At 46.8% G+C, this 23,403-nt stretch overlaps 1 protein-coding gene across 1 annotated transcript in view; it reads left to right on the top strand.

Moving 5' to 3' along the window:
- The window catches only part of LOC147125073 (ATP-binding cassette sub-family C member 5-like), a 243,980-nt gene that overhangs the window by 163,226 nt on the left and 57,351 nt on the right, over window positions 1–23,403 (top strand). Inside the window, exons 18-19 of the mRNA XM_085997000.1 lie at window positions 19,561–19,745; window positions 20,214–20,360. Of these exons, the coding sequence (XP_085853126.1) occupies window positions 19,561–19,745; window positions 20,214–20,360 (332 nt within the window). The remainder of the gene's footprint in view (window positions 1–19,560; window positions 19,746–20,213; window positions 20,361–23,403) is intronic.

Here is a 23,403-nt window from a genome sequence, read left to right on the forward strand (position 1 = left end):
TTATCCAATTTCTAGGCCCTTGAGTGCTAAAATTAAGCATAGATTGTATATTTTGTAGGTATAGCAGATGTTCTAATCAGTGAAGAAGCCAAATAAAACAATTCCCAATCATGCAGCTGGTACTGAAGAAAACTCCTGACAATTAAGGAAATTGTAATCAGCAAAATATGTGATGGCAGTTAAATGCAATAGGTTATAGCATTAACACACAACTCCATAAAGTGGTAGATCAGAATTTCCTTCTCCTCCTCCTCCTCCATCCAACAGTTTAGTTCCTTATTTTAGGCTTGTTTGTTACGAGTGGAGTGGAGGCCAGGCTCCCCCTGCTTGGGGCGGCGTGGAGGCCAGGCCCCCTCTGCTTGGGGCGGCGTGGAGGCCAGGCCCCCTCTGCTTGGGGCGGAGTGGCGGCCAGGCCCCCCTGCTTGGGGCGGCGTGGAGGCCAGGCCCCCCTGTAATGTATATACCTTTAAGGGGGAACTACTTTTTACAGCTCATGTATACTGTAGTACCGGCAGTGACCACACCTGTATATAGCACTGAGTAGTAATCTGTACAGTTCAGTTCCAGAGTGAGCCACGTTGAGTAAACATCTGTTGTACCTGTAGTGTATGTACCTTTTAAGGGGAGAACTACTTTTTACAGCTCATGTATACTGTAGTACCGGCAGTGACCACACCTGTATATAAACCCTGAGTAGGGATCTGTACAATTAGTTTTAGAGTAACCCTCATTCAGTAAAGACCTGTTGATTGTTCCCTGCAGTGTCTTGTCTAATTATTGAAGGACACAACATCAAGATACACGGATCTAACAGTACCGTTCTCCTGCAGTCTTGTGTCTTACTACTGACGGACACAACATTGGCGACGAGGCAAATTCGATCCTACCTGCAACTCTGCATCACCTCCCAGGGATTCGTTCCTGGAGACCAGTAGATTGGAGGTCAAGGCCAGAGACACGGGCGTCGACCACGGGCAACCGCCCAGTCATCCAGCAGAGACTCGAGAATTGCGGGGGAGGCTGTTGAGAGCCAGGCTTGGCTTTCCAGTCGCGGTGGTCCAGCGAAACGGGCTGGCAACAGGTAGTGCGCAGACCCTTCCCGGACAGCGGCGGGCTAGAGCCCGACCGAGCGGCACAGCAAAGGGCCGAGCAGCGTCGACGGGAGAGAGAGAGAGGGCAGAGCGCACAGGGCGCAGCCGGTGTTCAGGGGCCGAGCAGCGTCGAGAGGGAGAGAGACGCGCAGAAACCCGCGAGGCGCCGCCATTGCCACGAGGACCGCCGAGAGCGGCGTTGGCAGCAGCGCAGGAGAAGTGCGCGAAACCTACAGGGCGCCGCCATTGCCACGAGGACCGCCGAGAGCGGCGTTGGCAGCAGCGGGGGAGGAAGGAAAGCGCGGGAGACGCCATTTTAAGCCATTTTAAACCACACCCAAAATGCCGAAGAGTGGCAGTATCACCGCATTTGACAATGAAGTCGAAGATTGGACTACATATGTCGAACGAATAGAGGTATACTGCAAGGCAAATGAGGTGTCAGATGACAAGAAAGTGCCGGTATTGTTAAATTTAATGGGTGCAAAGACGTATGGCTTATTACGAAATCTAGTAACCCCAGCGAAGCCAGTGGAAAAGAGTTTTGGAGACATAGTGACGATACTACAGGAACATTTAAACCCCACACCGCTGCTGATAGCAGAAAGATTCAAGTTTCACAAACGGAACCAGCATAAGGATGAAAACAATGCTGAATATTTAACAGAACTGCGCAAACTATCGAAACACTGCCAGTTTGGAACGGGACTGGCAGATACCTTAAGGTACAAGTTTGTGTGTGGGCTTCAAAGTGAAGGAACCCAGAAACGGCTTTTATCTGAAAAGGACCTTACGCTGGACAAGGCTTTCAGCATTGCGGTATCATATGAAGCAGCAGCACGGGGCGCTGCAGAGATACAACAGAGACCGCAAGAATATGGCACAAACGAAATGTCATACAGAACAGAGAAGTGCTATCGCTGCAGCAGAACAACACACGACCACAGTGATTGCTGGTTCAAAGACAAAGTGTGCAGACAGTGTGGAAAAGTAGGACACATAGCACGAGTCTGCAGGTCGGGAAAGAAAACCAGCAATAAGAAATCTCCAAAAGTAAACTACAAGAAGGTACATAAGGTGACGGAGAATAGTTCAGACGAACAAAAGAGTGATACCGACTCCGAAAGCAGGGAGCTGAGTTGTCTGAAACTACATAATGTGATCAAAACGGAGGATCACCGAACCATTTGGGTCACTCTCAAGATAGCAGGAGTCCAGGTAAAAATGGAATTGGACACAGGATCAGCCCTAACAGTCATAAACCGACGGGACTATGAGCGGCTATTCTCACACATACCCTTGAGAGACACAAAAATTATTTTGAAGACGTACACGGGGCAAAAAGTCTACCCCAAAGGAAAAATAAGAGTGACCGTTATATATAACGGCAAGGAAACACCAAAACTAGACCTGTATGTATTGCAAGATGGAGGACCACCATTACTGGGACGTGAATGGATCCAGAAAATACAGCTGGATTGGCATTCCATACAAGCACTGACTGTGGCTGCCAAAAAGGATGACGACGTCACACCTGGGCGACTGTCAAAGATCCTAACCGACGCGCAAGGAGTGTTCCAGCAAGGACTCGGAACACTAAAAGGCATGACAGCAACAATTAAAATCGAAGAAAACGCAAGCCCAACATTTTTTAAGGCCAGACCGGTACCTTATGCGGTCCGCCCAGCCGTCGAAGCAGAGCTGGAGAGTTTGGAACGTTCAGGAGTACTGTCCAAGGTAGACTGGAGCGAGTGGGCTACACCCATCGTCCCTGTGATGAAAAAGTCTTTCAGCAGCACGCCTGGGGAACCAAGGAAGGTTCGCATCTGTGGGGACTTTAAGGTTGCGAGGTGAGGCCCGATCAGAGCATCGGACCTGTGAGGGGGCAGTGACCGGCAGAGCTTAAAAGCGGCGGCAGTTTGAAATCAGCGGCAGTTGCAAGGTGAGGCCCGATCAGAGCATCGGACCTGTGAGGGGGCAGTGACCGGCAGAGCTTAAAAGCGGCGGCAGTTTGAAATCGGCGGCAGTTGCGAGGTGAGGCCCGATCAGAGCATCGGACCTGTGAGGGGGCAGTGACCAATTCAACAGCAGAGGAGAGAGGTAAAAAGTAATCCAAGTGTGACGTCACCAGGAAGCAGGTAAGTGATTGGTTGGTGAGTATCTCTTTTATTACAAGCTTAAATTCTGCGGTTTATATTTTCTTGGGTCTCTGTGGTGTAGTGGGGACAGTTGGTAAATAAGCGCCCTAGAGTATATCTTTAACTGGTGGTATTGAATTAATTTAAATTAATTAAAGGGGTAAGTCATGCCAGGAGAGCCCAGCCCCGTGTTATGCTCCTCTTGCTCTATGTGGGAATTCAGGGACGCTGCCAGTGTCCCTGATGACAACGTGTGCCGGAAATGCATCCAGCTGCAGCTACTAACGGGCCGTATTGAGGTGCTGGAGCTGCGGATGGATGGGTTGTGGAGCATTCACGATGCTGAGAGGGTCGTGGATTACACGTTTGATGAGTTGGTCATGCCGCAGGGTAGGGCTGCACAGGCAGGAGGGAAATGGGTGACCACCAGGCGGAGTAGTAGAAGCAGGCAGGTAGTGCAGGAGACCCCTGTGGCCATCCCCCTTTTAAACAGGTATACCAATTTGGATACTGTTGAGGGGGATGACTCGCCAGAGGAAGGCAGCAGCAGCCAACATCCTGGCGCCGGGGGTGTTGCTGCTGCTCAGGAAGGGAGGAAAAAGAGTGGGAGAGCAATAGTGGTAGGGGATTCTATCGTAAGGGGAACAGATAGACGGTTCTGTGGCCGTAGACGTGACTCCAGGATGGTTTGTTGCCTCCCTGGTGCCAGGGTCAAGGATGTCACTGAATGGCTGCAGGGCATTCTGAAGGGGGAGGGGGAACAGGCAGAGGTCGTGGTTCACATTGGGACCAACGACATAGGTAGGAAGACGGATGAGGTCCTGCAACAAGAATTTAGGGAGCTAGGTAGCAGATTAAAGAGCAGGACCTCAAAGGTAGTAACCTCTGGATTACTCCCGGTGCCACGTGCTAGTGAGTATAGGAATAGGAGGATAGAGCAGATGAATGCATGGCTAAAGAGTTGGTGCAGGAGGGAGGGCTTTAGTTTCCTGGATCACTGGGCCTGCTTCTGGGAAAGGTGGGACTTGTACAAGTCGGACGGGTTGCACCTGAACCAGAGCGGGATAAATATCCTTGCGGGGAGGTTTGCTAGCACTGTTCGGGGGGGTTTAAACTAAAATGGCAGGGGGTTGGGAACCTGAACAGGGAGACAGAGGAAAGGAAAACAGGGATAAAAGCAAAAGATAGGAAGGAGAAAAACAAAAGTGGCAGTCAGAGAAATCAACGGTTTAAATCAAATGTGGCCACAGTAAATAATAATTCTAATAGGTCTAAGAGTGTTAAAAAAACAAGCCTGAAGGCTTTGTGTCTTAATGCGAGGAGCATTTGTAATAAGGTGGATGAATTGGCTGCGCAAATAGAGGTAAACGAATACGATTTGGTTGGGATTACAGAAACGTGGCTCAAGGATGGCCAGGACTGGGAACTCAACATCCAGGGGTATTCGATATTCAGGAAAGATAGGCAAAAAGGAAAGGGAGGTGGGGTAGCAGTACTGGTTAAAAAAGGGATTAATACAATTGTAATGAAGGATATTAGCTCTGATGATGTGGAATCTGTATGGGTAGAATTGAGAAATACTAAGGGGAAAAAAACATTAGTGGGAGTGGCATATAGACCTCCATACAGTAAGGTGGAGGTTGGGGATGGCATTAAAAGGGAAATTAAAGAAGCGTGCAATAAGGGCACAGCAGTCATCATGGGTGACTTTAACCTACATATAGATTGGGCCAACCAAATTAGTAACAATACTGTGGAGGAGGAATTCCTGGAGTGTTTACGGAATGGTTTCCTGGACCAATATGTCGAGGAACCAACCAGAGATCAGGCCATCTTAGACTGGGTATTATGCAATGAGAAAGGATTAATTAGCAATCTTGTTGTACGAGGCCCCTTGGGTCGGAGCGATCATAATATGATCGAATTCTTCATTAAGATGGAGAATGAAGTAGTTGACTCAGAGACAAGGGTCCTCAATTTAAATAAAGGAAACTACGATGGTCTGAGGAGCGAGTTGGGCAGGATTGAGTGGGGAATGGCGCTCAAAGGGTTGACGGTGGATAGGCAATGGCGAACATTCAAAGACCGAATGGATGAGCTACAGAATTTGTTCATCCCAGTTTGGCGCAAAAATAAAACAAAAAAGGTGACTCAACCATGGCTAACAAGGGAAATTAGGGATAGCATAAGATCCAAGGAGAGGACATATAAATTGGCTAGAAAAAGCAATAATCCTGAGGATTGGGAGCAGTTTAGGAGTCAACAAAGGAGGACAAAGGGATTAATTAAGAAAGGGAAAATAGAATATGAGAGCAAGCTTGCAGGGAACATAAAAACTGACTGTAAAAGCTTTTATAGATATGTGAAGAGAAAAAGATTAGTGAAGTCAAGCGTAGGTCCCTTGCAGTCAGAATCGGGGGAATTTATAATGGGAAACAAGGAAATGGCAGACCAACTAAATGCATACTTTGGTTCTGTCTTCACAAAGGAGGACACAAATAACCTCCCAGAGATGCCGGGGAATATAGGGTCTGATGAAAGCGAGGAACTGAAAGAAATCAGTATTTGTAGGAAAATGGTGTTCGGAAAATTGATGGGACTGAAGGCCGATAAATCCCCAGGGCCTGATGGTCTACATCCCAGGGTACTTAAGGAAGTGGCCCTAGAGATAGTAGATGCATTGCTGATCAACTTCCAACATTCGATGGAATCTGGAACAGTACCCATGGATTGAAGGGTAGCTAATGTTACCCCACTATTCAAAAAAGGTGGTAGAGAAAAAGCGGGGAATTATAGACCGGTAAGCCTGACATCGGTAGTGGGGAAAATGCTAGAGTCTATTATAAAAGATGTAATAGCAGAGCATTTGGAAAGCAGTGACAGGATCGGACAAAGTCAACATGGATTTACAAAAAGTAAATCATGCTTGACTAATCTACTGGAATTTTTTGAGGATGTAACTGGTAAAATAGATAAGGGAGAACCAGTGGATGTGGTGTATTTGGACTTTCAGAAGGCTTTCGATAAGGTCCCACACAAGAGATTAGCGTGCAAAATTAAGGCACATGGGATTGGGGGCAAGGTATTGACTTGGATAGAGAACTGGTTGGCGGACAGAAAGCAGAGTTGGAATAAACGGGTCGTTTTCCGAGTGGCAGGCAGTGACTAGTGGGGTACCGCAAGGATCGGTCCTAGGACCCCAGCTGTTCACAATATATATTAATGATCTGGATGAGGGAATTGGATGTAATATCTCCAAATTTGCAGATGACACAAAGCTGGGCGGGAGGGTAAGCTGCGAGGAGGATGTCAGGAAAATCCAGTACGATTTGGACAGGTTGGGTGATTGGGCAGAAACATGGCAAATGCACTATAATGTGGATAAATGTGAGGTTATCCACTTTGGTGGCAAAAACAGGAAGGCAGATTATTATTTGAATGGCAATAGATTGGGAGAAGGGGAAGTGCAAAGAGACCTGGGTGTCCTTGTGCACCAGTCGCTGAAGGTAAGCATGCAGGTGCAGCAGGCGGTTAAGAAGGCAAATGGTATGTTGGCCTTCGTAGCAAGAGGGTTCGAGTACAGGAACAAGGATGTCTTGCTACAGTTGTACAGGGCCTTGGTGAGACCGCACCTTGAGTATTGTGTGCAGTTTTGGTCACCATACCTGAGGAAGGACGTTCTTGCCATGGAGGGAGTGCAGCGAAGATTCACCAGGCTGATACCTGGGATGGCAGGAATGACGTATGAGGAGAGATTGTGTCGATTGGGCTTATACTCACTGAAGTTTAGAAGATTGAGAGGGGATCTCATCGAGATCTATAAAATTCTGTCAGGTCTGGACAGACTAGATGCAGGTAGGGTGTTTCTGATGGCCGGGGAGTCCAGAACCAGGGGTCATAGTCTAAGGATAAGGGGTAAGCCATTTAGGACTGAAATGAGGAGGAATTTCTTCACCCAGAGAGTGGTGAACCTGTGGAATTCTCTGCCACAGAGGGCGGTGGAGGCCAGTTCATTAAATATATTCAAGAAAGAGTTGGATATGTTTCTTGAGGCTGAAGGGATCAAGGGATATGGGGAAAAGGCGGGGACAGGGTACTGAGTTTGGATGATCAGCCATGATCACATTGAATGGCGGAGCAGGCTCGAAGGGCTGAATGGCCTACTCCTGCTCCTATCTTCTATGTTTCTATGTAACAGTTAACCCAGTCCTTCACACCGTGCAATATCTACTTCTGCGGATTGAAGATATTTTCACCTCGCTATCTGGAGGGAAACGTTTCACTAAGATTGATCTGGCCCAGGTGTATCTGCAAATGGAGGTAGAAGAAGCATCAAAAAAATACCTCACAATCAACACCCATAAAGGCCTCTACCAATACAACCGGCTGGTATTCGGGGTAGCATCAGCTCCGGCTATTTGGCAAAGGGCAATGGAACAAGTCCTGCAAGGAATCCCAGGGACCCAGTGTTATTTGGACGACATCCTGGTCACGGGCGAAAATGACAGTGATCACCTCGCCAACCTGGAGCAGGTGCTCACTAGATTGAAGGAATATGGGCTCCGAGCTAACCGCCCCAAATGCGAGTTTTTAAAAAAACAGATCTCGTATTGTGGCCACGTTATCGATAAAGAGGGGTTACATAAGTCCCCAGAAAAGATTGAGGCAGTAGTCAAGGCTCCAGCACCGGAAAACGTGTCACAACTGAGGTCGTTCCTCGGGCTGGTAAACTACTACCATAAGTTCTTGCCAAATGTGTCTACAATACTACACCCACTGAACACCCTACTGCAAACTGGAGTGCCATGGAAGTGGAGTGACGAATGTAAACGAGCTTTCCAGAAGAGCAAAACACTAATCACATTGAAAGAAGTATTGGCCCATTTCAACCCAGCACTACCAATTCGGTTGGCGTGTGATGCGTCACCCTACGGCATTGGAGCAGTGCTGTCGCACAAATTCTCGGACGGCTCAGAGAGGCCAATAGCCTTTACGTCACGATCACTAACCTCAGCCGAGCGTAACTACGCCCAGATTGACAGGGAGGCCCTCAGCCTAGTGTGGGGAGTGAAAAAGTTCAATCACTATCTGCACGGGCAGAAATTCACCTTGCTGACTGACCACCAGCCTCTTGTCTCCATTTTTAATCCGAAGAAGGGCGTTCCGGTGATGACTGCGCAATGACTGCAAAGATGGTCACTCTTTCTAGGGGCGCACCACTATGAGATTGAATATAAGGGCACGAAACAGCATGGAAATGCTGATGGGCTATCACGCCTGCTACTGCCTACTGCGGAGGAAGCACCAGCAGTGGATCCTGTCGAAATATTTCATTCGACTATAGTTGAATACCTACCGGTAACTAACGCTCGTATAGAAAAGGAGACCCGAAATGACCCGACATTGTCTTGGGTATACGATTTGACGGTGAAGGGATGGCCAGCACATGGTGACTCACTGTTGCCAGCATTCTCAACAAGAAGAGAACAGCTGTCAGTGTGCCGGGGGATCTTGATGTGTGGATCCCGAGTGGTAATTCCACCCAAGTTAAGGGATAGAGTGCTCAATGAGCTTCATGTGTGTCATCTGGGAGGGGTAAAAATGAAAAGCCTTGCCAGGGCTTATGTGTGGTGGCCGGGAATCGATAAACAAATCGAGGACCTGACCAAGAGCTGCTCAGGATGCCAGAAAGTCCAAAATGCACCACCACAGGCCCCTCTACACCCATGGGAGTGGCCCTCATCTCCATGGCAACGGGTGCATATTGACTTTGCTGGTCCATTCATGGACTCAATGTTTTTAATAGCCGTGGATGCGCACTCGAAATGGCCTGAGGTCATCAAAATGTCCTCCACCACCACGGAGAAAACTATTGCAGTCCTACGGACCATTTTTGCCAGGAACGGCTTGCCAGAACAGATTTGCTCCGATAACGGACCACAGTTTGTGTCCGAAGAGTTCCGGAGGTTTATGAAGAAGAATGGGGTAAGGCATTACACATCCGCCCCGTATCATCCAGCCACAAATGGATTGGCTGAGAGGTTCGTACAAACCTTTAAGAAGGCAATAAAGGCTATGTACAATGCCAACATTCCGCTGCAGCATAAGGTGGATAATTTCCTGTTCGCCTACCGGAATGCGACACATGCAGTCACCAACCAGGCCCCGGCCATGATGTTCTTTAACCGAAGGTTAAGATCTCGCCTGGATTTGCTCAGACCAAACGTACGAAGAGATGTTGAGAGTAAGCAATTCCAGCACATCCATGAGAAGCCAACAAGGAGCTTCAATGTAGGGCAACCAGTCTTGGCCCGCGACTACCGAACAGAAAAGTGGCAGCCAGGAACGATATGCACACGGCAGGGCCCACTAATGTACACAGTGGATGTTGGGGAGAACATCGTGAGACGCCATGCTGACCAGATCCTAGAGTCACAGGAACAAGTCAACCCCATGCCTCGCCCATACGTACCTGGTGAGGAACCCGACGTACAGGTCGCATCTACCCCAGAAACAATAGCATCAGAAGCTGATGACCCAACCGACGACAGAGTGCCAGAATCGCCTCCGCACCAAGAGCGAGACACTCGGGAAAGGCGCTATCCAGAAAGGATCAGGAAGCCTCCCCAAAGACTGAATATATAAATGGACTATTTTCAGCTAACGTTGTATGTTAAAAGTGTTAATTGTAATTAGTTTGATATTTAATTGTTAAATGAGTGTTATGGTACTGTTAATCTAAAAGGGGAGGAATTGTAATGTATATACCTTTAAGGGGGGAACTACTTTTTACAGCTCATGTATACTGTAGTACCGGCAGTGACCACACCGGTATATAACACTGAGTAGTAATCTGTACAGTTCAGTTCCAGAGTGAGCCACGTTGAGTAAACACCTGTTGTACCGTTCTCCTGCAGTCTTGTGTCTTACTACTGATGGACACAACACCCCCCTGCTTGGGGCGGAGTGGCGGCCAGGCCCCCCCTGCTTGGGGCGGAGTGGCGGCCAGGCCCCCCCTGCTTGGGGCGGAGTGGCGGCCAGGCCCCCCCTGCTTGGGGCGGAGTGGCGGCCAGGCCCCCCCTCCTTGGGGCGGAGTGGCGGCCAGGCCCCCCCTGCTTGGGGCGGAGTGGCGGCCAGGCCCCCCCTGCTTGGGGCGGAGTGGCGGCCGGGCCCCCCCTGCTTGGGGCGGAGTGGCGGCCAGGCCCCCCCTGCTTGGGGCGGAGTGGCGGCCAGGCCCCCCCTGCTTGGGGCGGAGTGGAGGCCAGGCCCCCCCTGCTTGGGGCGGAGTGGCGGCCAGGCCCCCCCTGCTTGGGGCGGAGTGGCGGCCAGGCCCCCCCTGCTTGGGGCGGAGTGGCGGCCAGGCCCCCCCTGCTTGGGGCGGAGTGGCGGCCAGGCCCCCCCTGCTTGGGGCGGAGTGGCGGCCAGGCCCCCCCTGCTTGGGGCGGAGTGGCGGCCAGGCCCCCCCTGCTTGGGGCGGAGTGGCGGCCAGGCCCCCCCTGCTTGGGGCGGAGTGGCGGCCAGGCCCCCCCTGCTTGGGGCGGAGTGGCGGCCAGGCCCCCCCTGCTTGGGGCGGAGTGGCGGCCAGCCCCCCCCTGCTTGGGGCGGAGTGGCGGCCAGGCCCCCCCTGCTTGGGGCGGAGTGGCGGCCAGGCCCCCCCTGCTTGGGGAGCATCGGCATATCAGACGAGAGTCTTTCTGGCCTTTCGTGCATCTTTCAGCAGCTAGTCCATATTAATTTTAGTGGAGATACAGGGAGAAAATGGAAGAACTTTTCCCTTCTGAAAGGATAAAGAAAATAATAAAACTTGTAAGCTATTATTGTTGTCTAATATTAATATCTTCAGCACTACTAAAACATGTTATAACATTCATAATAGCTGAGTCGGTATATAATATACTTTCATTTGTATATTTTCTTTCATGTAGAACCAATCAATTTGTCTTTAGGTGATATTGGTTGTGGATACAAGAAAAAATACTCTGCTAATCTTCAGAACATGTACCCAAACAGGCATACAAAACTTTGCTTGAAAGGATGGCACATTCAAAAATGCTGCACTCCTTTAGTACTGCACTGGAGTGTCAGCCAAAATTATACACTCAAGCCAGAAGGCAAGAATGCTACCAAATGAGTCAAGCTAACATGCAGTATACAACGTGTGGTATGGTACTGAGCCATTCAGACCCAGAAGGTCCCAAGTTTTATCACAGTTCTGTGCTCGATTAGCTAATCTGAGCCAGGGTGTTAGTAGGGCAGTTACAATTGACCAAAGCAACCCTGGGCAAGGAAGAATCAGGGTTTCCAGTGGCATCTGCTGGAAAGTGTTCATGTATGGATGTTGGATAAGCAAAGGGTCAGACTTGACTGTGAAGGCCCCCCACAATTGAACACAACAACAACTTGTATTTATATAGTGCCTTTAACATAGTAAAACATCCCAAGGCGCTTCACAGGAGCGTTATCAAACAAAATTTGACACTGAGCCACGGAAGGAGATATTAGGGCAGATGACCTAAAGCTTGGTCAAAGAGGTAGACTTTAAGGAGCATCTTAAAGGAAGAGAGAGAGGTGGAGAGGTTTAGGGAGAGAATTCCAAAGCTTAGGGCCTCGGCAGCTGAAGGCACGGCCACCAATGGTGGAGTGATTAATATAATTAAAATAGCACTTTGACATTCACTGTCAAGGTCTTTTGTGAAGAATGGCCTCTGTGTTGGAGCTGCCACCAACTGTGGAAGCATAAACCAGCATGAGTCAGCATTTTCAGAAGGAGAAAATAAGAATAAAAAATGTATATGTTGATTTAAATAATTGTATAGTTCATAAATTGGTTATATGTCAAAATCTACCACAATTTGTTAGTTTTATGAAATATAATCCCTCTGCTATTCAGTATCCACAAGTTTGGTACCACTACTGTCAAAAGCCTGCATAAATCTAGGAAATAGAATGGAACCCTGAAGTTCTGGATCAGGGCTGTAGGCTCATATCTGTGATCCCTCTGCTGGTACAGGTCGACTATTGATCCATTCAGTTCCTACATCTTACCTTTCCATTACTGGTACTAGTCTATTGTGTTATGTGTTAACTATCATTCCTTGTATTAACAAGCATGAACCTTGTGCTAGCTGCAGAAAGTGCGAACAATACTGAAATTAGAAAAGAAATGGTGGGCAGCTTAGTACCAGAACAGGAAAAGAGCATAAAAGAACAAGTAAAGGACTGCAGGCAGATAGATCCTGAGGAGAAACCAGAAGTGATGTTGAATGGTAAAAAGTCTGCAGTTTTTCGATGGAAGCCTGTTGTTATCCAAATGCATGATGAGGACAGCATTGAATGGAGTGAGGGTGATTTAAGTTATTTGTTCAGGACAGAACCCAGAGATCTGGAGCCCAGGGTAGAGATGGTAAAAGATTTCAACAGTGAGAAGGAGTTTGATGAAGATCTGCATGGTGAAGCATCAGATGATTTAATTAGTCGGGATTTTTTTCCAGAAGAAGAAACACAGAAAGGCAAGTAAAACAGTAATGTGACTTATGTTATAAACTCTGCAATTTGCTTTTCTATATGATGAGTACAGCAGACTCTTTTTATAAGGCTGTCTAATACATTATGATCTTTGACATAGCACTGGTTGATTATGACACCTTTACTAACAGACACCATGCTAGATATATCCTGATATTGCATAGCCTGAAATATAAAACCACTTGTGGTATCTTCATTAATACATCTATGGTATCCACTCTTTAAAAGTCACTTTTGGAATGGCTCCCTTGGAACAGCCTTATAGAGGAACTCTACTGTATACTTAGGGTGATTAAGCTATCTTAAGGCTATATGAGGAAAGGTTGAGCAGATTGGGCCTATACTCATTGGAGTTTAGAAGAATGAGAGGTGATCTTATTGAAACATATAAGATTCTGAGGGGGCTTGACAGGGTAGAAGCAGGGAGGATGTTTCCCCTTGTGGGGGAATCTAGAACTAGGGGGCACAGTTTCAGGATAAGGGGGCGCCCGTTTAAAACGGAGACGAGGAGGAATTTCTTCTCTCAGAGGGTCGCGAATCTTTGGAATTCTCTACCCCAGAGAGCTGTGGAGGTGGAATTATTGAATATATTCAAGCTGGAGATAGACAGATATTTGAGTTACAGGGGAGTCAAGGGGTATGGGGAGCAGGCAGGAAAGTGGAGTTGAGGCCATGATCAGATCAACCATGATCTTATTGAATGGTGGAGCAGGCTTGAGGGGCCAAATGACCTACTCCTGCTCCTATTTCTTATGTTCTATGCCAACAAAGCTGTCTTGTATTAATCAACACAAAGCACATAGAAGAACCTTAATTTTATTTTGAAGCTTCGTCCTTGTCAAGCTGAGGGATGTTAACTCCGGTGAATGGAAAATGTTCTGTTTCAGCATCAAGCACTGCTAATTCAAATCCAACATCCCCAGCTGCAAAGTATAGCTACCTCTTCTCTATTCTAACTTCAGAAGAGAATCCCTCTTCCCCACACTTGTGGGGCAAATCGATTTCCCACAACTGCCATCCTTGAGGCCTTTCTTAGTGAAATTACTGCTCAGTGTTAGCTTTCTGCTGTGGGTTCACAGTTACTACAGGAACTGAGGTGAAACTGCCTGAATTCATTTCACATAGGATAAAGGTGCAGGTTTAAACATTCTGACGAGGAGTAAAAGATGTACACCAAAGATGGGAATATGGATAAATGGAGACATTGATATTCCTGGGCTAGCTCCTGCTTCCATGTTTGTTTGTCAAAAAGCAAGGAACTTTTGCCGTAAAGTGACTATCACTATTGAAAACAAAGCGGCTGAATATGAAATTCTCATCTCTGATACAAAAAGGGAAAATCTATTTTAAAATGAAATGGAATTTTGAAGGGAGCTGGATTAAAAGATGATCTGAGTAAACTAAAGTTGTGTGAAATGTTGGGAAAGTTTGGTATACAGTAAACGTTGTGCTGCTGTGCCGAAAACATTGCACTGTAGCGTTGGGGCATTTAGTATAGCATTTAATCTAAAATCTATTAAAATACAAATTTTGTGGCAGCAGACCGGATTGGTGGTGACGTAGTGGGGGTGATATTGGTCTTTGGTGGTAGCGCAAAATCGGCAACAATGAAGCACAGCCCATTTTCTTTCCCAGATAATATTCTTTTTCGTTGACTTTGAATGCAGTATAAAACAGGCTGCCAATTCACTATTGCCCATTTCACACTATTGCCGAAGACCCAGTACATCCTCAGTGTAATTTCACCTCATCTATGTGAGGTCTCACAGCAAAATGGAGCTCGCTTTACAGGGCAACAAGACCCCTTCAGTGATCAATTTAAAGCGCCAAAGTTAGTAATCAGGATGGATGACAGTTTTAAAATGCACTGTCATCCCTGAGTGAATTATTTTTGCGGCAGGCACTGTCGAGGTCAAAATCACTTTAGAGGAGCCAGGCCATGTACAACACTATCTCACGAACACTATCTCTGTAAAATCTTAAATTTCAAAGCTGAGGAGGTTATTCGACATTAAACGGTTCCCACTTTGTCTCTTAGCCTCTGTTGATTCAGTGTATGGGAGCCATTTAATGGCTTGTTATCTGCTAGGCTCTAGGGTATACTGTTTAATGATCCGCTCTCTGTGGAAATCTAATATTTTCCATTCTTCATTTTCTGGCCCTGTTGATATTAATAGAAATAATCCAACTTTTATTTTATTTCAAGCAAGTTAAATGGTGTGTTCTGAACATTAACTTTTAAGCAAACAGGCTGCATTGGTGGAAAAATAAATATTACAGTGCAATAATGTTTCAGTATGTTCGCTTTACTGTTCACTGCTATGCCTCTGCATTCATTAAGACACTCTCTCAGCAGACACTTGTGTGAAGAGTTTTGTTAATTGTCTGTCAGGCACCCCACCTTTGGCGCACATCCTTTAGGTTTAGCCATATGGTTGTGTAGTGGTCATATATAATTCAAATTTATCTATTAACCAACGCCATCACTGCATCCGGCACGGAAGTTCAGTAATTTCTTTCCCATAGATTCCTTCCCTGAAGTCAGCACTGTCCTTTTTTTGAAGATACTGCTTCTTTCATCCTACAAGCTTTTAACCCTTGTGTTCCTTATCCACTTATCTAAGAGGCCACTGGTCACCGATGCTTCCCTCATAGAAACATAGAAGATAGGAGCAGGAGTAGGCCATTCAGCCCCTCGAGCTTGCTCCGCCATTCAATGAGATCATGGCTGATCATCCAAATTCAGTACCCTGTCCCTGCTTTCTCCCCACCTCCCTTGATCCCTTTAGCCTTAAGAAATATATCTAACTCCTTCTTGAATATGTTTAATGAATTGGCCTCAACTGCCTTCTGTGGTAGAGAATTCCACAGGTTCACCACTCTCTGGGTGAAGAAATTCCTCCTCATCTCTGTCCTAAATGGCTTACCCCTTATCTTTAGACTGTGACCCCTGGTTCTGGACTCCCCCGCCATCGGGAACATCCTTCCTGCATCTAGTCTGTCTAGTCCTGTTATAATTTGATAAGTTTAAATGAGATCCCCTCTCATTCTTCGAAACTCCAGTGAGTATAAGCCCAATCGACCCAATCTCTCCTCATACGTCATTCCTGCCATCCCAGGTATCAGTCTGGTGAATCTTCGCTGCACTCCCTCCATGGCAAGAACATTCTTCCTCAGATAAGGCGAACAAAACTGCACACAATACTCAAGGTGTGGTCTCACCAAGGCCCTGTACAACTGCAGCAAGACATCCTTGTTACTGTAATCAAACCCTCTCGCTACAAAGGCCAACATACCATTTGCCTTCTTAACCGCCTGCTGCACCTGCATGCTTACCTTCAGCGACTGGTGCACAAGCACACCTAGGTCTCGTTGCACTTCCCCTTCTCCCAATCTATTGCCATTCAGATAAAAATCTGCCTTCCTGTTTTTGCCACCAAAGTGGATAACCTCGCATTTATCCACATTATACTGCATCTGCCATGCATCTGCCCAATCGCCCATCCTGTCCAAATCATACTGGAGTTTCTCGGCATCCTCCTCACAGCACACACGCCCACCCAGCTTTGTGTTGTCTGCAAACTTGGAGATATTACATCTAGTTCCCTCGTCTAGATCATTAATATATATTGTGAATAGCTGGGGTCCTAGCACCGATCCCTGCGGTACCCCACCAGTCACTGCCTGCCACTCGGAAAAAGACCCGTTTATTCCAACTCTTTGCTTCCTGTCTGCCAACCAGTTCTCTATCCAAGTCAGTACCTTACCCCCAATCCCATGTGCTTTAACTTTATACGCTAATCTCTTATGCGTGACCTTATCGAAAGCCTTCTGAAAGTCCAAATACACCACATCCACTGGCTCTCCCTTATCTGTTCTACCAGTTACATCCTCAAAAAATTCCAGTAGATTAGTCCAGCACGATTTACCTTTTGTAAATCCATGTTGACTTTGTCCGATCCTGTCACTGTTTTCCAAGTGCTCTGGTATTACATCTTTTATAATGGACTCTAGCATTTTCCCCACTACCGATGTCAGGCTTACCGGTCTATAATTCCCCGTTTTCTCTCTACCACCTTTTTTGAATAGTGGGGTTACATTAGCTACCCTCCAATCCATGGGAACTGGGAAGCATTGGAAATGGTCAATGCCCAGTTCCATCCCCAATTCCCTCCCATGATGGAAGTGGGCATTGACCATTTCCAATGCTTCTGAAAAAATCCCCAATCTCTGGAATTCCTGATGATTTTTGAGTTCATAGAATCATAGAAACTGGAATCACGGAAACTTACAGTACAGAAGGAGGCTATTTGGCCCGCCGTGCCCATGCTGGCTCTTTGAAAGAGCAGTCATGCTTCGTCCCACATCCCAGCTTTTTGTCCGTAACCCTGTAAGTTCCTCATCAAGTACCTGTCCAACTCCCTTTTCAAATTATTTATGGGATCAGCTTCCATCACCTTTTCAGATAGTGTTCCAGATCCCGACAACTCTCTGGAGGAAAAAAAATTCCCCTCTTCATCCTTCTAGATTATTTTCCAATGATTTTGGCCTAAATTTGAATACATTGGCAGGTTGGCAGGGGGTGGGGGGGTGTGCTACTTGGAAGCGGTCGGGAAACCCAGAGGAATGGGTTTCCCGCAGACCCTGCCAAATTTAACGGCAGGGCCTGATTTGCATTTGAAACCTCTGTTTCCCAACCGCAGCCAGCCAGATGGAGAGGCTGGTTGGCTGTGGGCAGGTAGGCCTGCGGCACTAGGTCACAGAGAGTGAGGGCCGGAGGAGCACGGAGCGGGGGGGGGGGGCGCAGGCAGAGTATGATCGGGGGGCCGAAGGAGCACGGGGGTGGGGGCAGAGTATGATCGGGGGGTCGGAGGAGCATCGCGTGGGGGACGGGGGTTCATCGGGGAGCCAGAGGAGCATGGGGAGGGGGCCAGAGGAGCATTGCGGGGAGGCTGGAGGCTGGGAAGGCGATCGGCGGCCTGGGGGGAGGGGGGAATCGGAGGCAGTGGGGGGGGGGATCGGAGGCCTCGTCGGGGGGGCCTCCAATCGTGCGGGATGGATTAGGCAAGGACACTGGATCCAGGAGGCAAGTGCCTTTACACTTACTTCCTGGATCCAGGAGTCCTCGCCTTACTTCAGCTGGCGGATTTAATGAGGCCTGCAAAACCCGACCAGCCACTGTTAACTTTAAAATGGTGGTTAAAACTGAGGCACGCCAGCCTCATTATAATATTTAAATGGGCCACTGAGAGCGGGTTGGCTGCCCGCCCCCCATCCTACCTCCATTAAAACTGGAAGTGGGCGGGTTGTAGATGGGTTCCGGTCAGGATTCAGATTTTTAACACTTTAAATTCCCACCCGACCCCAACCCACCCGTGTTTTTTGGGGGGGGTTAAAATTCCCCCCTTTAAATCTATGACCTCTAGTTATTAACCCACTCACCAGAGGGAATATTTTTTCCCTATTTTCTCTATTGAAACCTCTCATCCTCTTGGAAACCTCCTATTAAATCACCTCTTAACCTTCACTGTTCCAAGGAGAACAGTCCTAACTTTTCCAACCTCTCCTCATAATTGAAGTCCCTCATCCCTGGTGACATCCTGGTAAACCTCCTCTGTACCCTTTCTAAGGCCTTTACATCTTCCCTGAAGTGTGGTGCCCAGAATTGTCCACAATACTCCAGCTGAGGCCTAACCAGTGATTTATAAAGTTCTAGCATGATCTCTACTTTTATATTCTAATCCTCTATTTATAAACCCAAGTAACCCATATGCTTTTCTAATCACCTTAGCAGCTTGCCCTGCCACCTTTAAGGATTTGTGTATATGGACACCAAGGTCTCTCTGCTCCTCTACACTTTTCAAAATTGTGCCATTTATTGTATACTGTCTTTCCATATTAGTCCTCCCAAAGTGCATCACTTCACACTTCTCCGCATTGAACTCTACTTGCCATGCTTCTGCCCATTTCACCATCCTGTCTATGTCATCCTGAAGCCTATAACTATCCTCATCATGAACTACTACTTTGCCAAGCTTCATGTCATCTGCAAACTTTATAATGCTGCTCCCTACACTTGAGTCCAGGTCGTTTATAAAAATTGCAAAGAGTAATGAACCCAAAACCGATCCTTGTCGAACACCACTGCAAACCACCTCCCAGTCCGAAAAACATCCTTCCTGTCACTGAGCCAATTTTGTATTCATACCACCACTTTTCCCCTTAATTCCATGGGCTTCCACCTTCTTAATAAGCCTCCTGTGTGGCACTTTGCCGAATGCCTTCTGAATGTCCATATATACATCTACTGCACTACCTTGATCAACCTTCTCTGTTACCTCATCAACGAATACGAATTCAATCAAGTTAGTCAGACACAATTTACAGAATTCTTTACAATTCTGATCATTTGGATTGCAACAATTTTTCTTTTTGTAACCAATGTGTTTCACCTGAAAATCTGTCACAAAAAACACACTTCTTCCTTTGTCGCCTTATCTTACTCACTTGGATATTTGCTGTGTCAGATTCTAACAATTTTAGTATGCTTACATGCAAATATTAAAACATATTATAATGTGCCTAATATTCATTCAAGCCCCTTAGTCACTTAAATAAAGAATTTAGTTGAGGAAATTTATAACACACTCAACCACAGACCTAAATGTAGTGTACTGAAAGTTAAGTGCATCAAATTCAGTGAAATCGAGAGTTGCAGTGAAACAGAATGAAAGAGAGTTACATGAGAGTAAAGTTTCAATTGTAAAAAGTACTGTGCTGATATTTACAATTTGTTTTGCTACCAGACCAGCTTATGGAAGCAGAGGAAAAAGCTGGTGGTTCTGTGTCCTGGTCAACCTATGGAATTTACATCAAGGCTGCAGGAGGTACTCTCATCTTCCTTGTGAACATTCTTCTGTTCGTACTGACAGCAGGCAGCATAGCTTTCAGTAACTGGTGGCTCAGCTACTGGATTAAGCAGGGCAGTGGGGTGAGTTGTTTTAAGTGCTATAACATGGTACATATAGTAACAAATACAGATGTCTCAGCAAGCTACAACTAGCATGATTGAAACATGCAGACACAATAACCCTGTTCATATCTAGCCTGGCTTAAAAAGTTCTCAAATTGCAGCCCTTTGTTAATTGCACAATAGGGAACTGTCAAGCATTCAGGGTCATTAACTTGTTTATAATTTGTTATGTTAAAAATAAACTGATATTAGCTGCAGATCCTGTATCACAAACTAGTGCTTTAGGCCCTATGTCACATAAAGCCTTCAAACTGCAACAGAACCGCAAAGCTTAAACAAAAAACAAAATTCAGTGTTGCATTCATATCGTACACAGCGATAACTATCTCGATGAACTGAGGACAGCAACGTTAACATTGGCCTCAATCATTGTGGACTGACTCCTTAAGAGATTGTTTGAACATTGTACCTGACATTATTTTTCAGAATACGTCAGTTACTGAAGGTAATGTGACCTACATCAGCAACAGCATGAGAGACCATCCGAATCAGAAATTTTACACTTGCGTCTACGCTCTCTCCATGGTGGCCGTACTACTCTTCAAGGCTCTCCGTGGTTATACATTTGTTAAGGTGCTGAAATGTGTTATTTGTAAAAACAAACCTCTTCCTCCCATTCAATATCTATTTAAATTTTGATCAAGACAGAATATTAAGGGTCATCGATGAACATCCCACTGTTACAACCTTCTTGGTAATGAAACCTAGCTCCTGACTTTTGCTGTATTACTGGATATTTGTTGAATCATGCCCCTCATTCTAATAAGCAAAATGCTTGTTTTAGTTAGGATTCTGTGCATCATCACAGAAGTGCTCTGCTATTCCTAAGTTGTCCATTTTCTCGGATGCAAGCTAGAAAATAAAGGGGAGATTTTGAGGCTTCCTGTCCGGTGGATGCGGGGCAGCAGCATCCCAAAAATGGTGGGGAAAGACTTGCTGTCCCGTTCCCGCCGTCGCTGTGGTTACTGCAATCTTAGCCCGGGCCCACTGCTGGGCAGCTGAAATGCACGCCTAAGTCAGCCCATCACAAACATGTCAGCATCTACAGACCCTTCTCAGTGTGCATCAAGCTACACATCGCCCATTCATGCCATCTCATCTAAGCCACTTCCAAAACAGTCCATGGCACCACTTGGACATTAATAGTAAGCTCTTGAAGAAATTCAAGACTGAAGGAGACATGATTGTAAGTGATAAATGTGCTTAGGTGTACATCCTTGGATGGTGTGACTGACTATTTTTACCTTGCCTGACATAGTAAGGTCAGTAAATATCCTGTAGCATTGAGTAGCCATGTGGGGGAGGTGGGGATGGGAAGGGGGTGTTATGGAGATGGCCCCTGCTGCCAGGACCACTTACTTTGGGCAATTCCCTTTAATACTTTTCCTCGCCAACATTCCAAACAGGGCTTCAGATTTAATGAGTTGGCATGAATGGGAGTTGCATGAGTTGATGTGTACTGAGAAGGGTAGATGCTGAAATGGAAAGGGGGAAGATGTAGATAGGACTGTTCATGAAATAAGGGGCTGTGTTAACCAAGAGAAGATTTCCCATACCAGTTTGGCACAAATGACTCTTGCAGCCGGCAATGGTGAAGGGATAATTACAGTCCTAGCCCTTTTGGGCTATTCCATATCAGGCGTATTCCCCAGACGTTCACCTTCAACTTAAGTTGGAGATAGCCGAATTCCATAAGACGCCTAAATGGGTCTAAAGGTTCAGGCTATCTCTCCCTAAAGGAAAGGAGCGACTAAAGATGTTACCGTCCTCCGGATAGTACTTTTAATAAGTTGAACTAGACTGTAACCTTCCGGATATTATAAGGGTCCGGAATATCCCCCAGAATTCTGCAACTCCTTACAAAAGAGTGTACAGAATTTGTGGGTTCGCGAGTCTATGCAGAATTACTCTTTGAGACAATTCTAAAAATATAGGCCTAGAAATTCGGTGGGCTGCGCCACCAGTTAGCGCCCAAAGATGGCACTTAGTGGGTTTAGTGCCACTGGCCACGCCTCCCATGAAATATAGCGGGGCGCTAATGGCAGCGCTAGCCGTTAGCGCTGCGCAGCGCCCCGCTACTGCCCCGATTGCGAAATTTGGTAGCACCCCCTGCTGTAACGCCGGTCGCAATTTGTGACTGGTTCAGGGGGGCCTACCTGTGGCGGTAGAGGTGCTGAGGTGCGGGGCGGCCATTTTTTTTGCTGGCCGCCTGCCAGCACCTCCTCGCGCAGCTGTCCCCGGCCTCCTGAGCTGCCCCCCCCCCCCGCGTTGTGCCAGCTGTCTCCCAAGAGCCCGGCACTTTTCCTCGGTGCCGGGCTCTTTTGCCGGCACTCGCGATCTTAGATCGCGCTGCAGCAGGCCCCTCCCCTTTAAGAAGGGGAGGAAGGCCTGCAGTACTGTAGCGTGTGGCGCTGCGGCACGTTGCGCTGCGAACTTCAGTTGCAGCGCCCCAAGACGGATGTAGGGTGCCTCGAGTAGCGCTGCGCTTCCGTTTGGGGCGCTCAAACTGAATTTCCGGCAGGCGCTCGCGACTCCTTCCGGGGCGGTACTTCCGGTGCCCTGGCAAGATTGGCACCGCAAATGGGGTGCCACCGAATTTCTAGGCCGTATAGTTTTATTTAAGAGCCGACATTCAGTTAACATCTGTTGAATCAGTCGCAACATTAACAATTCAAAATACAATTAGCTTACATTTCTTATTTCTCAGAGATCCTTATTCTCAAATCTTTACTTCATTACATTTCTTATTTCTTACTTATTTCTAAATCCAGAACATCCACCAAAATCAATCTGACTTCCTGAGACTCATAGTTAAAGACTTACAGAGATGCCTCTGGAAAGTTGAGAGATGCCTGTAATGATATCAGCAAATAGTGATGATATTTGTCTGTGTTTGATTACTTATGCCTTACAGCATGTTTGTCTGTGTTTGATTGCTTGTGCCTGAGCAGCAGAGATCATGTGACATAGACAAGCAGGCTGAGCTTTTTAGTTTCACTTTAGCTGCAGCTCAAGCATGGTGTGTCCTGAAAAGCTGTATGAATTCTTGAACAAACCTTAGATTAAAAGTTATTCTCTTTTATATAAATGTCTCGTCATTGAACCCACAAGGAAATCAATACATGGTGTCAGAAGTGGCTCGATTGAAAGAGATGAAGAGAAAAAATCGGAAGTTAGCAACTCGATGGGACAGTGAAAGGAGCTGTGGCAAGTAAGCGAAATCAGCTCTCCACATATTAGCAAGCCAGAAGTGAAAATCGTTACTTACCTTGGAGAATAGCTAACGAAGTGAAAAATGGAAGGTTTACTCCCACCGGTGACGCTTCAGTTGTCAGGTAATGTGGCTGAAAATTGGAGAAGGTTCAAACAACGTTTAGAGTTGTATTTAGCGGCAACCGGAGCTGACGAGAAAAGTGATAAACAGAAATCGTCCGTGTTCTTATATGTAGTGGGTGATGCAGCGCTGGAGGTATATAATAATTTCATATTTGCCGTTGATGGAGACAAAATGAAGCTAGATAAAATAATGGAACAGTTTGAGGCCTACTGCATACCTAAACGCAATGTGACCTTTGAGAGGCACAAATTTTTCACATGTGTACAGAAAATCGGCGAG

The sequence above is a fragment of the Somniosus microcephalus genome, chromosome 1 (assembly GCF_052327205.1).
Source record: "Somniosus microcephalus isolate GS21.2 chromosome 1, FLI_Smic_1.0, whole genome shotgun sequence".
Lineage (NCBI taxonomy): Eukaryota > Metazoa > Chordata > Chondrichthyes > Squaliformes > Somniosidae > Somniosus > Somniosus microcephalus.